General features: G+C 39.3%; 1 protein-coding gene across 1 annotated transcript in view; it reads right to left on the bottom strand.

Annotated features, from left to right (window-relative positions):
- Positions 1-222: 222 nt before the first annotated feature.
- CD163 (CD163 molecule) overlaps positions 223-16,310 on the bottom strand; it is a 72,977-nt gene continuing 56,889 nt past the window's right edge. The window contains exons 16-17 of the mRNA XM_074227329.1: positions 6,032-6,080; positions 223-852 (exon numbers count right to left, since the gene is read on the bottom strand). Coding sequence (XP_074083430.1) covers positions 812-852; positions 6,032-6,080 — 90 coding nt within the window. The 3' untranslated portion in view covers positions 223-811. The remainder of the gene's footprint in view (positions 853-6,031; positions 6,081-16,310) is intronic.

The raw sequence follows: 16,310 nt of genomic DNA on the forward strand, positions 1-16,310 counted from the left end.
ATTGACTGAGTCCACAGCAACACTTCTTGAGCTTAGCAAAAAAATAAAGGCCCATCAACTGGGGAATGGCAAGACATGTGACATATAATGGGAAATTTATTGTACTATTTGAAATGAACAGTATCGAGAAATGAGAGCTAAATGGAATGCTTATATGAAATGATGCCATGAAGCAGTGATAATCAGTCAAACTATATATATGTATGCATATACATATTATAGAGATAGGTGTGTTCAGGGTCCCATATCTGGAAAAAAAGATTCATGAATGTCTGGAGACTTGGTTGCATTTCATGCTGTCCTTTCCCCAAAATCTTTTCATTGTCCCATAAAAGCACTTACTTTCTTCCCTCAAAGCCACATTTTCTTTGATATATTACTTGAATCATGGAATCTCTTCATTTTATTCTCTTCCTTCAGTGGGACAATCACAGACTAGGAGTATAGGTTATCTTGCCTGTCCTGCAAGGGGACTTGAATATAGAATCAAACATAGTCATTTGGGGCAATTAAAAAAGGAACTAGGCACAAACCCGAAATAGATAAAATTGCCTTTGATTAGATTTAGCTATCTTGGGAATAAAGTAATCTAAGCAATCAGAGTCTTGGGAGAAGAACAGGACAATGTGAATCTCAGGCAGTAACATTCTTTATTTCATTCCCAAGGAAGGATAGGATAACAATACATGTAGCTCAGTATCCTAGTCACACTTTGCTGCTAAATTTAGCTGTTCTTTTAGTCCTACCCTGAGAAACTGAGCTTCACATCATGATGGCATTCATCCAAAGGACAGTTTTGTCCTACATCGGTTCAAAACCTGGTGTCTCTTTCAAGGGATTGTAGGTGTTGATCTGAAATGAAGAAAGAAATTATATTACCGGTTCCTCTAGTCATACTAAGGTGTTAGAGTTAATAAAGGGTTAGGATTTTAGGTCACATTGTGCATCTGAAGAGTTTTCATCATTGTCATCATCATCACATCATTGTGATAACAATAACTAGGTTTTATACATAGCTTGAAAGTTTGCAAAGTCCATTATATTATCACATCAACCTTGTAAAGTAAGTGCTATTGTTAATTCTATTTTATAGAAGAAGAAACTAAGGCACCCAGCTAATAAATGTTTGAAGAAAGATAGAATTCAGTTCTTCTTTGATTCTAGAATCAGTACTCTATTCACTGATACATAGGGACTTTGCAGTTATGATATAAGAATTAAGGCTACACAAGGTACAAGGGGTGAAGTGAGGGGAGGATTTAATCATAAGAATGTCCAAAATGATCATGAATTAATAGTATTTAACTGAATAATAATTTACATTCACAACCTTCAAGAAGCTTACATTTTAAAACTATCCCATATGAATAGATAAGGAATGGACATTGACTAGCAGGAAACTAGCAGAACTAAATGTTTAGTCCATGGCATAGATTGTAGTTGTTGGCTTTTCTCAGAGAAAATGCTTATCCTTCATTTTCAAAGAAGACCACATCAGGGAGGTGATGCCACAACAAGCACACGAATTGGATTTGAGTGAGGGGGCCTGGGATAAGTCACCAGCTTCACTTTCTCCTCCAGAGTCATCTGGTCCAGTGGCTATATGTGAATCAGGACAAGTGGAGATGGCCCTGGTTGCCAGGCAATCAGGGTTAAGTATTTGCTCAAAGTCACACAGCTAGTAAGTGTCAGAGGTTGGATTTGAACTTCCATCCTCCTGATTCCAAGGCCAGTACTCTATCCACTATGACACAGTATAGTTAAAATGATAGTACAGAAAACTGCTCCTAAGTACATATTATCTAGGGGAAAGTGAATAAGATTGAGAGAAAAGAAAACAAATATCACATATGATAAGTGGTGGTAATTATGATGATGATTCACACGAAGTATTAGATTGAATAAATAACCAGAAGAGAAAGAATAAATAGGGACTGGAACTGTCATTTAATGAATAGGACAATTTAATTTAGGGAGCTTCAAAGAGAGGAAACTAATCTCTACGAGTGCATGTCTAGGCACTTTCTCTGCAGCAGTCTTAGAGTGATAAGAGGTTGTGATTTGTCCAGGGATACACAGCCAGGATTCTATGTTCAAGTCAGACTTCAAACCTGAGCCCAGATATTCCTAGTTCAGAGGCCATTTCTCTATTCTTGCCATGCTGCCTGTCATTACGATTTTAAAAAAGGTTATATAATAGAAGCAGAGAGTTGTCAATGTGTATTTGTGAAAGATCATCAATGAAATATGACATTTCTCAACAAAGTTCTTTGGGTTTAGATTGTGTTCTAACCTACTTCTTTTGTTAGATACTCACCATAAAGGAAAGAAAACTATATGAAAGACCTTTCACTAAAATTGTTTGAGTTGGGATGTTTCCAGGGAAGGGGTAGTATTTGAAAGTTAATTATTTTCCAGACAAATACTTTTTACATGCAAAATACTTTCCAGTGAGTTCTGCTAACTTGTAATTCTTTAACTGTGAGCTAGGAAAAACTACTAGAAAACATGAAAGTGATAAGTTGTATATTAGTCTACCTTCTTCTCTTACTCTCAAAACAAACAATATGAAAATCAACAAATAAAATAATAAAAATTCCAAGAAGGAAATGCTTCCCCACAAGGTAACTTTTATAGAAAGAAAAAAAATTATGTCTGGTCACATTAACTCCTTTCCATATGGATTACTCAGAGCTGATCTCAAAAGGCCTTCATGTAAAGCTCAACATGGATGAAGTGGTGCTTCTGCTTTTCTCTGAGTGTTCTCTTGGTAGCAATTCAGCTTGACTTGACTCACAATGAAGAAAAACATGGCACTTTCCTCATACTTAGCAAAGTGAAGAGAGAAAAGTGGGCAACTTTGCCTATTGTGGGTGTCAGCAATAAAGAGCCTGTTTTGACATCAAATAAAACAGAAATTAATAGACATGGCAAGAATCCTGAGGGGAAGTGAGATACAAGTCCCATTATTGTACTTTTGGTTACTTGCTGTCAAAAATCTCACCCTGTTTTGGAAAAAGTTCTTTAAATTAATTTAATTCTAGTCATCTAGATGGAAGAAAATCAGCAGCAGTGCATGGGAAAGGTCCTAACATTGCAGGAAAGCACTGCCAGGCAAAAGACTGAGAGTAAAATTGGGGATGAGCTCAATCCTCCTGCCTCCCATTAATCAGCCACTAGACTAAGAAGAAACTAGTGAAGAATATGAGGAAGGACACAATACAATGAATAAACATAATGCAAAACATCAAGTTGTATGAGATCTCCAAAATCATCATAGAACAAAGGCAAGAAACTCCAGAATGATTCAAATGGGGAAAAAAAAAACCAAGAATGAAAATAAATTGACATTTGGTTAGAATTCAGAAGTCTCAAGAAAGAAATAATATCATATAAGAGAGTTAGAAATTTAGAACTTTGGGTTTTGTTTTTAGGTTTTTGCAAGGCAAAAAGGGGTTAAGTGGCTTGCCCAAGGCCACACAGCTAGGTAATTATTAAGTGTCTGAGGTTGGATTTGAACTCAGGTACTCCTGACTCCAGGGCAGTTGCTCTATCCACTGTGCAACCTAGCCACCCTAGAAATTTAGAACTTTGAAAGATAAATCACTCCAGAGTAAAAGAGAATGGAAAGGGAATGAGACATTCAAAAATCAAGAAGGGGAAGAAATTTGAGGGAATAGAATCAGCAATCAATTACAATAGGAGACAACATGGATCTGTTTTAGCTAAAAAGTAACTGTCTTTGAAGGTAGAATGCATAGAGATTATCAAAGGGTCAAAGGGTTTGTGGGAAAATGTTGCAAAAATGCTTAAATATTACACTTCAGGAAGAAAATTCTTCAGGAACATTGAAATTAGAGGCCAAAGCACAAAGGGAAAAGATTCACAGTGAACTGACTGAAAGAAAGTCCAAGTTTAATTTGTCAAAAATAAGTAGTGGTCACACTTCAGACTTCTAAATAGCAAATATCAGAGGCAAAAGAAGAAAGTTTCTTACAAACTGAAGAAAATAACTTGGAATCTCTTCAAGTATTCCTCTGTGGAAAACTAAGAAGAGATTAGATAATGCCACTGAATAGGAAAGGAGATTTTCACTGAAGAGGAAAGCTCTAAAAACTTGAGCCTAACCATAAATGAGGGGGAAATTGAGGTTGGGAAGTTAGAAATTAGCACCACACATTATTTTGTATTATTTATTAAATTATTTATTAAAAAGTGTATCTAATCATTGGAATCGATACTTGTGGATCAAATGTGAATTTGATTGTCTAAGTATCAGTGGTAGAGTTCATAAAAGTTTAACTTCCCTATTCCTATGGGCTGCAGCCTGACCATGAAGACTTGTAACTGTAAGCTTTTGCTGACCAAAGGGGATGTGAGTCAGTCTGGTCATAAGATGTTTGCCCAGATATTGATGACACTTTCTAGAAGATGTTAGTCAATTCTGTATTTTTCCTTTTGCCACAGATTCTGGAAATTGCCACTCCAAGTCAAGGCAAACAAAGCCCATCCTCTATTTTGTATTAGATCAGTCACAGTCTTTCTTGAGTTTATATCACTAAACTACTTTTGGTACCCTACATAAACTGCAACTCTGGCTTTCAGATGGGTCCCTGGCTATTGAGAAATTTTGGATAGTGCTTGGAAACCATGTGCCTCGGTGACTTTTATTATAATTTTTAAAGTGACAAAGTTTTAGCAAAATAGAAGAATTTGACGGCTTCTTTCACAACAAATCAGGCAAACCATTTAAGAAGGGGAAATTAGCATAAAAGGCCTCTTTTAAAAGGTGGAATTTGAGCTGTCTTTTTTTTTTTTAGATTTTTATTTTCAAGGCAATGGGATTAAGTGACTTGCCCAAGGCCACATGGCTAGGTAATTATTAAGTGTCTGAGGCCAGATTTGAACTCAGGTACTCCTGACTCCAAGGCTGGTGCTCTATCCACTGCACCACCTAGCCACCCCTGAGCTAAGTCTTAAAGGGAGCCAGAGATCATGCTTTGACTGAATGAACAAGAAGCAGAGGTGAGGAGAGACAGCAATCAGGGCATGGGGATAGCCAGTGCAAAGACACAGATTTGGGAGAGGTAAATGAATAAGTATTTCATTAAATCCCTACTATGTAGTAGTCACTGAGGATACAAATCCAAAAATAATAAACAATACCTGTCCTCAAGAATCTTAGATTCTAATAGACATAAATAGAGAATTCTAAGTTGAGCATTAAGCATGACCCTAACCCTAACCTTAAATGTAATGGTTAGAAGCGGGCCAAGTCCTGTCTTTGGCAGACATTGGCTATGGGACTACTGATGAGTCATCTAAGCTTTCAGCATGTGAGACAACACTAACACTCTAAATTGCCAATCAGTGAAGTTGCACTGGCAAAAGGCACTTCTTCACCTGGAGTGCCTTACAACAATGATCTGACAAGTTGAGGTTAGTGACGATAAAGAACTCTTTCTTTAAAGGTAAGAAGAGCAAACATATTTCAAAAGAAGAAATACACACAATTAATACATGTATAATTGCTAACACGTGTTGTAGATCTTGTATTACTCAAATTGTGGAACTCAAAATTCCCTTGCTCTCCTAGGCCACATTCAGACTCCATTATCAGATCAATTTTCCTTCTAGATGTATGCAGGACATGACAAGGCATCACATTTTCCAACTACGTCTGTGATTCTCTAGCTTTTCTGGGTAGTGCTTTGAAGGGAAATGAATGACTGTTTCTCTAAACTGACAGCCCAGGAAAGTGGACACCAGATATCCATGCAGTATACATGCAAGTATTCATGCAAGACTCAGCCATGACATGGGTTTCCCAATCCCCAGGCATAAAATCTCAGAATGTTTCTCAACCCCTTTGCTAGAGCAACTCCCTCATCTCCCATGCTTTCCCCTAATTACAGAGGAATCATGTGGTTTTTGAACTGACTCTTAAAGCTATGCACAGAACCCCTAGGTTCTTCCTTTATTTAAGTCTGAGCCTGTTGGGGATGTCAATGCACAATTGCTGCCCACTTACCTGTAGAATTTCTGTTCCTGCTCCTGTCTTCTGGGGAGCCAGGGCAGGCCTGTTAATCCAGGAAATGGGACATGGTTCAGGCTCAGAGACTTCTCCAGCAACTTCAGAATCAGTTCTTGGGGCACCACTTAAGCCATTAGGAGCCTCTGAAAGGTTTAAAATGTTTAATGAAAATGATGAAGAGTCTCCTTCCCTCCCTGTAGAGCAAATGAGGCTTTGAATAGCTAGGGAAAAGTTTCCTATCATAGATTCTAATGAGTCACTAATTTTATAGATAAAGTGGAATCACAAGGATGCTCCTTGGTGGGGCTAAAAGATTGAAATTAGATTTCAGAGAGGTGCCCCTGATTAAAGACTTTACTGAAGAACTGAAAAGATCAGTAGGCCTTGGGTACAAGAACCAATCTTGGTAGTAGGGGTTTCCAGACCTCTCAGCTCACAGTTAATAACGGGATCAAACCAGTTGGTTAAAGGGGGATTGGGGAGTCCTTAGCACCAGGTGACAGGATTCTGTCACATTGCTCATACTTGGGATCTGTGTCACAGTTCTGGATTTCATTCCCAGGGTCAGGAGGAGCACCAGAGCATGTGTCCATAAAGGAAATGGGACCCTAGGCTCAGTTCCAGAGCAGAAAAGAGTAGTTTTGATCACTCACAGACAAGAGTACTAACCAGAAGAATAGTAAACACATTCTGAAGAACTGAAAACTTTTAGGTCCCCAGGACTATCTCTGAAAACAGCTGAAACCTGAAGCTTGGAATAGTGCCCACTTCCCTCAAGTAGCAGAGCTTCATTTAATCAAAGAATTCAAAGTCAAGAAATAGACTTAAAATGCTCAAAGGTCCATAAAACTGCATATTTTTTACCTAGATCTGTATCTCAATGAGATAATTGAAAAGGGGTAAAGGCTGCACATATATAAACATGTTTATTACAGCTCTTTTTGTGGTGACAAAGAATTGAAAATTGAGAGGATGCCCCTTACTTGGGAATGGCTGAACAAATCATGCTTTATCAATGTAATAGAATATGATTGTGCTAAAGGAAATACTGAGCAGTCAGATTTATGAAAAATCTGGAAAGACTTCCATGAACTGGTACTGAGTAAAGTAAGCAGAAAGAGGAGAATATTGGACATAGTAAAAGCAACATTGTATAATGATCAACTATGAGAGATTTAATTATTCTCAGAAAAACAATGATCCAAGACAATTCCAAAAGACTCATGATGGAAGATGCTATCCATATCCAGAGAAAGAACTATAGAATGTGAATACAGAACAAAACATACTATTTTCATTTTTTTCTTTTGGTTTTTCCATTTTGTTCTGATTCTTCTTTCACAACATGACTAATGAGGAATTTTGCTTAACATGTTTGCATATGTATAATTTATATCAGATTGCTTGCTGTCCTGGGGAGGTGGGAATAGAGGTGGAGGAGAAAAATTCAGAACTCAAAATCTTGTAAAAAAAGAATGTTGATAACTACCTTTACATGCAATTGAAAAAAATTAGTTTACAAAACAAACATAAAAAAAGAAATAGGCTGGAAAAATGAGCAAACAGGAGAAAAAGATCCTGAATATAGAAAGTTATTTTGGTGAAAGGGAAGATCAAAATACAAATTCAGAGGACAACAAAATCAAAACTGGTACATCCAAATTCTTAAAGAGAAATGCAAATTGGTCTCAAGTCATGGAAGAACTCAAACAGGATTTTAAAAATCAAGTAAGAGAAGTTGAGGGAACATGAGAAGAGAAATGAGAGTTCTACAAGAAAATCATGAAATAAAGAGTCAACAATTCAAGCAGGTACAAAAATCTTAGAGAAAATAATACCTTAAAAAATAGACTAAATGGCAAAAGAGGCACAAAAGGCATTAAAGAAAAGTACTTTAAAAAGTAGAGTTGACCAAATGGAAAAGGGGGGCACAAAAACTCACTAAAGAAAGTAATTCTTTAAAAATTAAAATTGGGCAAGTTTAAGCTTAATCACTTTATGAGACATCTTAAAACAGTGAAACAAAAGCAGAGAAAGAAAAAGGAGAAAAATGTGAAATATCTAATTTGGAAAACAACTCACCAGGAAAATAGATACAGGAGAGATAATTTAAGAATTATTGGACTATGAAAGCTATGACCAAAAGAACATAAACATCATATTTCAAGAAATTTTCAAATTGCACTGATTGGGGCAACTAGGTGGCACAGTGGATAGAGCACCAGTGCTGGAGCCAGGAGGACCTGAGTTCAAATCCGACCTCAGATAATTTCCTAGCTAGGTGACCTTTGGCAAGTCACTTAACCCCATTGCCTTGCAAAATCCATAAAAAACCCTACCCTGATATCCTAAAAACATACAAGAGAAATGGGAAAAAAATTCACCAATCATCTCCTGAAGGAGATTCCCCAAATGAAAACTCCCAGGAATATTATAGCCAAATATCAGAGCTCCCAAATCAAAAAGAAATGTTGCTAGCAATAAAAAAGAAATAATTCAAATATCGTGGAGCCTCAGGATAACACAAAATTTAGCAATTTCTACTGTAAAGGATCAGAGGCTTGGAATATGATATTCTGTAGGACAAAGGAGCTGAGATAATAACCTACCCAGCAAAACTATCCTGGGAGGGGGGGAGAAATGAAAATTTAATAAAAAGAGAGGACTTTCAAGTCTTCCTGATGAAACAGAGATGAATAGAAAATCTGACTTTCAAATACAAGACTCAAGAGATGCACAAGAAGTTAAATAAGGAAGAGAAATCATAAGGGATTCAGTAATGTTAATTTTTTTCAATTTTTACATGAGGAAATAATAATTGTAACTTCTAAAAGCTTTCTAATTATTAGAGCACTTAGAAAGAGGACATGGATGTGAGTTGAATATGATGGGATGATTATCTAAAAAAATAAATTTAAGGGATGAGACTGAGGAATCCACTGGGAGAAAGGGGAAAGGAAAAGTTAAAATGAGAAAAATTACCTGACAAAAGAGGTAAGATCTTTTATAGAAGAGGGGAAGATGGAGGAAGTGGTGGGGAGAAGTGAATGGACTTAACTCATTAAAATTGACTCAAAGAGGGAATAGCATACACATTCAGCTGGATATAGAAATCGATCTTATCATACAGAAAAGTAGGAGGGAAAGGGGATAAGAGAAGTTGTATGACTGATAGAAGGGATGGTGGATTGAAGGAAGTAAAAATCAGAATCAAAACACTTTTGAAAATGGAGAGGGTGAAAGGTGGGGGGATAGAATGGAGGAAAATACATAGTGATCAAAAATGTAATCAAAGCTATCTATATGAAAAATGCTCTAAATCATCATTGATTAGGGAAACATAAATTAAAAGAGCTCTGAGCTATCATCCCACAGTCACCAGATCAATTAATATGACAGAAAAGGATAGTAGAAGATGTCAAATGTTAAAGGGAATATGGGAAAATTGAAGCACTATTGGCTAAGTTGTATCCTGATACAAACATTCTGGAGAGCAATTTGGAACTATTCCTAAAGTGCTATAAAGTCATGTATATTATTTGATCAAGCAATACTACTACTACTAGGATTGTATATAAAGAGATAAAAACAAAAAAGAAAAGGACCTATAAAATATTTATAGCAGTTTTTTTAGTGGTGGCAAAGAATTGGAAATTGAGGAAATGCTCATCATTTGGAGAATGGCAAAGAAATAAAAGGAGAGATAATTGAGATAATTGTTGTTGTGGTTTATAATTGTAATGGAATCATATTGTGCCTTAAGAACTGAGGAACAGTAGGGAAAGGAAGGTTTACAAAAACTGATGTAACATGAAATGAGCAGAAACAGTAGAACATTGTAGCCAGTAACAAAACTATTTCACAATATCAATTATGAATGACTTGGCTCTTCTCAGCAATACAATGATCCAAGACCATTCTGAACAATTTATATTGAAAAATGCTATCTACCTCCAGAGAAAGAACTTTGATTGCAGATCAGAGCATACTTTTCTTTTCTTCCTTTATTTTTCTTGGGGCTTTTTTGTCAATGTTTTCCTTCACAACATGACTAACATTTTGCATGACTGTACATGTATAACCTATATTGGATTGCTTGCCTTCTCGATGAGGTCAGGAAAGGATGGGAGGGAGGAAGAGAATTTAAAACTGAAAATCTTTTAAAAACAAATGTTAAAAACTGTTTTTGCATATAACCATGGAAAATAAAATATTAAAAAATTTAAATATTTTCAAAAAAGTAATAGGAAAAATATGGAGTGAGAATTTGTAATTTGGCCTTCCTTCACAAGGATCCAAGCAGGGCATTTTGTCTTCGCAAAGAGAAGGGTACTCTTTTTATGAGCAATAGTGCTGGAAGAGGAATAAGGAGAGTGAGAATTATTCTTGAATGATCTCAAAATTTTTTGTAAAGCAAGCTTCTCAGCTGAGAGGATAGGGATAGGAGTCGGGAGGATCTAGGGAAAGATTAGGAAGGGATGAAATAACTGACATTTCTCTATTTCTTTAAATTTGACCAGGGGCGGCTAGGTGGTGCAAAGGGGTGTCTAGGTGGCGCAGTGGATAAAGCACCGGCCTTGGAGTCAGGAGTACCTGGGTTCAAATCCGGTCTCAGACACTTAATAATGACCTAGCTGTGTGGCCTTGGGCAAGCCACTTAACCCCATTTGCCTTGCAAAAAAAAAAAACCTAAAAAAAATTGATCAAGTACTTTGCAGAAACTGTTAAATGAAATATGAATGAACTATTGTATGTGAAGGACCTTGTGAATCTCAAAACAGAATACAAGTGTTATAGTCTGGTACATGGAATAGGGTCCTATGCTAGGAAAAACAAATGACTTCAGCTCCCACTCCAGATACCTACCAGCTGTGTTATTGTGGGTAAATCTCTTAACCTGTCTGTGCCTCAGGGTATTCATTTGTAACATGCAGGGCCTCTAAGTTCTAATTCTATGACATGATGATCCTATAAAGAGCAGTTACTAGAAGAAGGAAAGACTGTTTCACTTCATGGTTTCCTACAAGGGCTGAAGCTTTATCAAAGTCAGAACATGGGGTCAGATGGACAGTGGGTTAATTCCAGAATTCTTGGATCTGAGTCATTTCAAGCAAATCTTTTCAGGGATTCACTCCTTCCTATGAATGTAGGCTATTATCTACCAGGCATTTAGAGGCCAGTCTCATCATGGGAGCCCCCACCAACCGAGGAAAAGGCCCCAAACCCCACAAACCTGGGTGGCTGAAAAAATGTAGGTCTTCATCCTCCTTCTGATGAATATCCATCTTCTTGTAAACAGCTACCTGAAGAACATTCCCTACTTAGGAAAAGCATGAGAATGGAGGGCTCTCAGGTTGAGGGTTCACATCTTGACATACCAACTCTTACCATTCTTGTCACTATTTCCCTGGTTGGATCAATGTCCCTCTCATTGAATGAAGAGAAGACTCCCTTTCTCCTAGAGTAGCATATATTCACAGTTCTATGGGGATCTCTTCATCTTCCCCATAGTCTACCTGCTTTCCTGCTTCCTTTCTCAGATATGATCCTTCCTTAGAATTCCACATTTGCTTATAATGAGATTTCCAATGACATTCTATGTTCTCTTCCTACTCTTGTATGCCAGTCCTCCCTTGGCCACCTGTCCTTCATTAGCCTATCTTAGGATACCCAGAGATGCCAAGAGATCATGATGTTCCCTGCCAATCACATATACTGAAACAACTGAGCTGATATCATGTGCCTTTCCTTTCTTCAAGAGGTTGATTCATGCTGAGCTAGTAGGCTTCACCACCCTGGAAACTCTTACCCCCAGCCTGAGGCCCCCACATTCAGGTCTGAACATCTGAAGAGATGATCCTATCCTAGAGAACCCACTGCTGTTGGGCACCTTGAACTATAGTCTCATGGACCTCAAACCTCTGACTTGAGAAATCCATCTTCTAGCCTTGGACCACAGGAAAAGAGCAACCAGGAACAGCACTATCAGGATAACCCCAAGGATCCAAAAGAGCTTGAAAGTTTTGCGACCTATGAAAGAGATAACCCATGACTTGAATTCCTACTGAAATGCCTTCTGTCCCTGATCATCTTATGATGTCCAAGTGCTAAAAACCATCAATATATCTAGATAAAGACATTGAGGTCCTTGTGAATTGAACTTTCTGCTCATTATTTTATAACTGCACCTAAATTTCATGTCTCTTCAAAGCACTGGATCCTTCAATAATGTCCAAGCACAGGTGAGCAGTTGGAAATGGGGGCTATTTCAGGAAAAGCACTGATAGCTTAGCAGTGAAGAATAGAGAGAAATATACCAGTTCTTATAGAAGGATCATCAGAAGAACTGAAACTGCTCTGGCTGTGAGAACCAAGTCCTTGGGACCCTTTCTAGATGGGTGTCTCTATGAGGAATGTTCTTGCATCACCAATAACTGAGTGGAGTTTATCAGAGAATGGTTAAGAAGAATGATAGCCTTATAGGCTGGTGGAGTATGTGTGGGGAGTCACACAGGAGAAGGCTTGATCTTCACTAAGTTGCCCTCAGGAGGATAGCTATATTCTGGGGAACAAAGTTCTATGTTCCTTCCTGCCTGGCTCAGTCCCACTGTCACTTATTCATACTCCCCAATGTCTCTTTCTGAACATATCAGAATCTTCCTCCATCAGTACTATGAGCTTTGAAAATAATAGGGTCAAAGCCAGTGTCTAGAGACTTTGGCAGCAGTAACCTATGCCTTTCATTTCTTCTCCCTGCTACTCCATTCACCACTCCAAGCCACCTGGACATGGTCCCAGGGTCTAGGTTTCTAGCCTCAAGTCAGGCTCTCAGGCCCTTACCTGAGCACCTCACACCAGCATCTTCTTTGTGTCCACAATCTGTCTGCCCCCAGGGATCAGCAGGGCAGTCCCAGAGAGAGGACTCATTCCCTTTGCAGTGAATATTATTCAGCCAAATGGGCCCAATTCCTTGGCCAAATGCTGCCTCTCCTGGGGCACCCAAGGCTGAGCCACAGCCCAGTTGTTGACAGACCACCTCAGCGTCAGCTAGATCCCAGGTGTCATCACACACTGTACCCCAGGAGCCTTTGTGCCAGACTTCCACTCGCCCTGAGCACTTGTCTCCTCCTTGGACTCGTATCTTGCCTAGAAATGCAAAGCATTACTCATTCCACATTCGACAAGAAGTTCCCTAATTCAAGAATCTTAAGGGAGAGGGCTGTCATTGTGACAAGAAGACACAAGCATAACCTGGCCTTCCTGACTTTGGACATTGGGAATAGGAATATGCATCAAAGACACAGTCCATTTTCTTCTTTGATATTGGATCAGAAGGAAGGCAGGGATATATGCCTTTAGCTCTCAGTAACTGCTTAGGGTCTGGGAGGAATCTTATCCATCTCTCCACTCAGACTTCCTTTTGGAGGGCTTGGGTGAGGATAGCATGCTCCCTCTCTTTTTTTTTTTTTACACTTTTTTTTTTGGGTGGATCTCATTCTTTATAAGTCCATCACAAAAGTTATTTCCATATTTTTCCATGTTGCCATTGCTAATCGCAACTCCCTCCTTTCTTATTTCTCCATTACCATGTACTCTATTTTCTCTCTCCTTTCACTCTGAATCTGCTGTAGGGTAGCTGAGTGGCGCAGCAGACAGATCCCTGGTCCTGGGGCCAAGAAGCCCTGAGCCCCCATACCACCCCTTAGGCCCAGCATCCACCTGGCCCCATGGTCCTGGGCAGGCCTTCCAATCCCATCCCCTTGCAAGAAGTAAGAAAGAAAATGTGTTATATCTGGCAACTCACCCCGCCATGGTCCATCCCCTCCTCCTTTATTCACATCCCCACCCCTTCCCCCCTGCTTCCCGCTCCTTCTTACTCCAGATGTCTATACCCCATTGAGTATATATATCTATATCTATATCTATATATATATATAGATATATAGATATATATAGATATATATGCTGTTTCCTCTCCTAGCCTCCCTACTTCCATATCATTGCAATAGCTCATTGTAATAAAAAAAATCTTATGTGAAATATCTTGGACTATTCCCCCCCCTTTTTCTTTCTCCCATTCCATTTCCCTTTTTTTCTATTGACTCCATTTTTACACCATATTTTATCTTCAAATTCAGCTTTCTCCTGTGCTTCAACTATAAAAGCTCTCTCTACCTGCTCTATTAACTGAGAAGGTTCATATGAGTATTATCAGTGTCATTTTTCTATGCAAGAATACATGCAGTTCAGCCTCATTAAGTCCCTCATATTTCCCCCCCTCTCCTCCAATCTCCATGCTTCACCTGAGTCCTGTGTCTGAAGATCAAACCTTCTGTTCAGCTCTGGCCATTCCAAAAGGAACATTTGAAATTCCCCTGGTTCATTGAAAGTCCATCTTTTTCCCTGGAAGAGGACATTCAGCCTTGCTGGGTAGTTCATTCTTGGCTGCATTCTAAGCTCTCTTGCCTTCCAGTATATTGTATTCCAAGCCCTAGGAGCTTCCAATGTAGCTGCTGCTAAGTCCTGTGTGATCCTGACTGCAGCTCCACGATATTTGAACTGTGTCCTTCTGGCTGCTTGTAATATTTTCTCTTTGACTTGGGAGTTCTGGAACTTGGCTATAATATTCCTAGGGGTTGGTTTTTTGGGATCTCTTTCTCGGGGGGATCGGTGGATTCTCTCCATTTCTATTTTGCCCTCTGCTTCTAGAATATCAGGGCAATTTTCCTGTAGTAATTCTTTGAAAATGACGTCAAGGCTCTCTTCCTGATCATGACTTTCAGGTATTCGAATAATTTTTAAATGATCTTTCCTAAGTCTGTTTTCCATATCAGTTGTTTTTTCAATGTGATATTAAACATTTTCTTCTAATTTTTCATTTTTTTGGTTTTGAAGTATTGATTCCAGATTTCTGGTAAATTCATCACTCTCCCTGAATTCTACTCTTTGTCTGAAGGATTTGTTCTCCTCAGAGAGTTTTCTTATCTCTTTTTCCATCTGGCCAATTTTTCTTTTTAAGGCATTCTTCTCCTCAATAACTTTTTGAACTGTTTTATCCATTTGACCTAAGCTGGTTTTTAGCATGTTATTTTCTTCAGCATTTTTTTGGATTTCCTTGACTAAGCTGCTGACTTCATTTTCATGTTTTTCCTGCATCTCTCTCCTTTCTTTTCCCAGTTTTTCTTCCAACTCCCTCATTTGATTTTCAAAGTCTTTTTTGAGCTCTGTCATAGCCTGATTCCAATTTCTGTTTTTCTTGGAGTCTTTAGATGCAGGAGCTTGTGCTTCCTCATCTTCAGACTGAGTATTTCAATCCTTCTTGGGCTCATTTGCAAAATATTTCTCAATAGTCTTCCTCTTATTTCTCTGCTTGCTCATTTTCCCAGCCTAAGCCTGTTTTGGGGGTGCTTCCTGAGTTTTTGGGACACTCCCACAAAGATCTCAGTGTGTGAGGCTCTGTCCTCCCTCCTGGTCTGTGAATGACCATATGCACCCCCCTCTGCCATGGGGCCGAGGTGGGGGGGGCCTGTTGTTCTATGGGGGGGCCTAGACTGCGATCAGGATCTGAATGTGGTCAGAGCCCCAGAGTCCTGTTCCAGAGGCAGAGGACAGAGCTCTGCAGTCTCTCTCTCTTCACTCCCCTCCCTCAGCTCAATGGGCTCATGCCCTGGGTGCGCCTGCTTCTGTTTCCAGGTCTGGGCTGCAGAAAGACCAAGCTGCTCCCTGTGTGCCTTGAGGGCTGGGCTCCACGTGCTCGCTCTGGCAGAGGTCCCCCGCTGTTCCCCCACTTTGTGCCCGGTGCTCCCCGGGGTGCAGCTCAGGAGACTCCCCCGCTGCTGTGAGCCGTGACTCCCAGCGCCCTGGGGCTGTCTCCGGGAGGCTGAAGTTCTTTCACTCTGGTGGGCCACCCCTCTGGTGGGCCGCCCCTCCAACCCAGGGAGCAGAGCCTTTCTTCTGTTTTCCGGGTTACCTTGAGTAGGAAAACTGCCTCCCTGGGTCCCATTGTGGGTTCTGTCTCTCGAAAGTTTAGTTAGAGTCCTTAGTTTATGAGTTTTATCAGAGAGCTCCTAAGACTGGAACCCTTCTTGTGGCCATCTTGGCTCCACCCCTCATGCTCCCTCTCTGTGAGTCATCCAAACACATCTTTTCAGGTCTAAAGAATAGGCAATCCTACTTTGCCCAGAAAAAAAGAAATCTCCACTTGAATTGGGTCTCTGGAGGCTACCATAAAGTAGCCTCCAGCTGTTTACCTCTTTGAGTATCATTTTCCTAGTCC

The sequence above is a fragment of the Macrotis lagotis genome, chromosome 2, assembly GCF_037893015.1.
Source record: "Macrotis lagotis isolate mMagLag1 chromosome 2, bilby.v1.9.chrom.fasta, whole genome shotgun sequence".
NCBI classification, from domain to species: domain Eukaryota; kingdom Metazoa; phylum Chordata; class Mammalia; order Peramelemorphia; family Peramelidae; genus Macrotis; species Macrotis lagotis.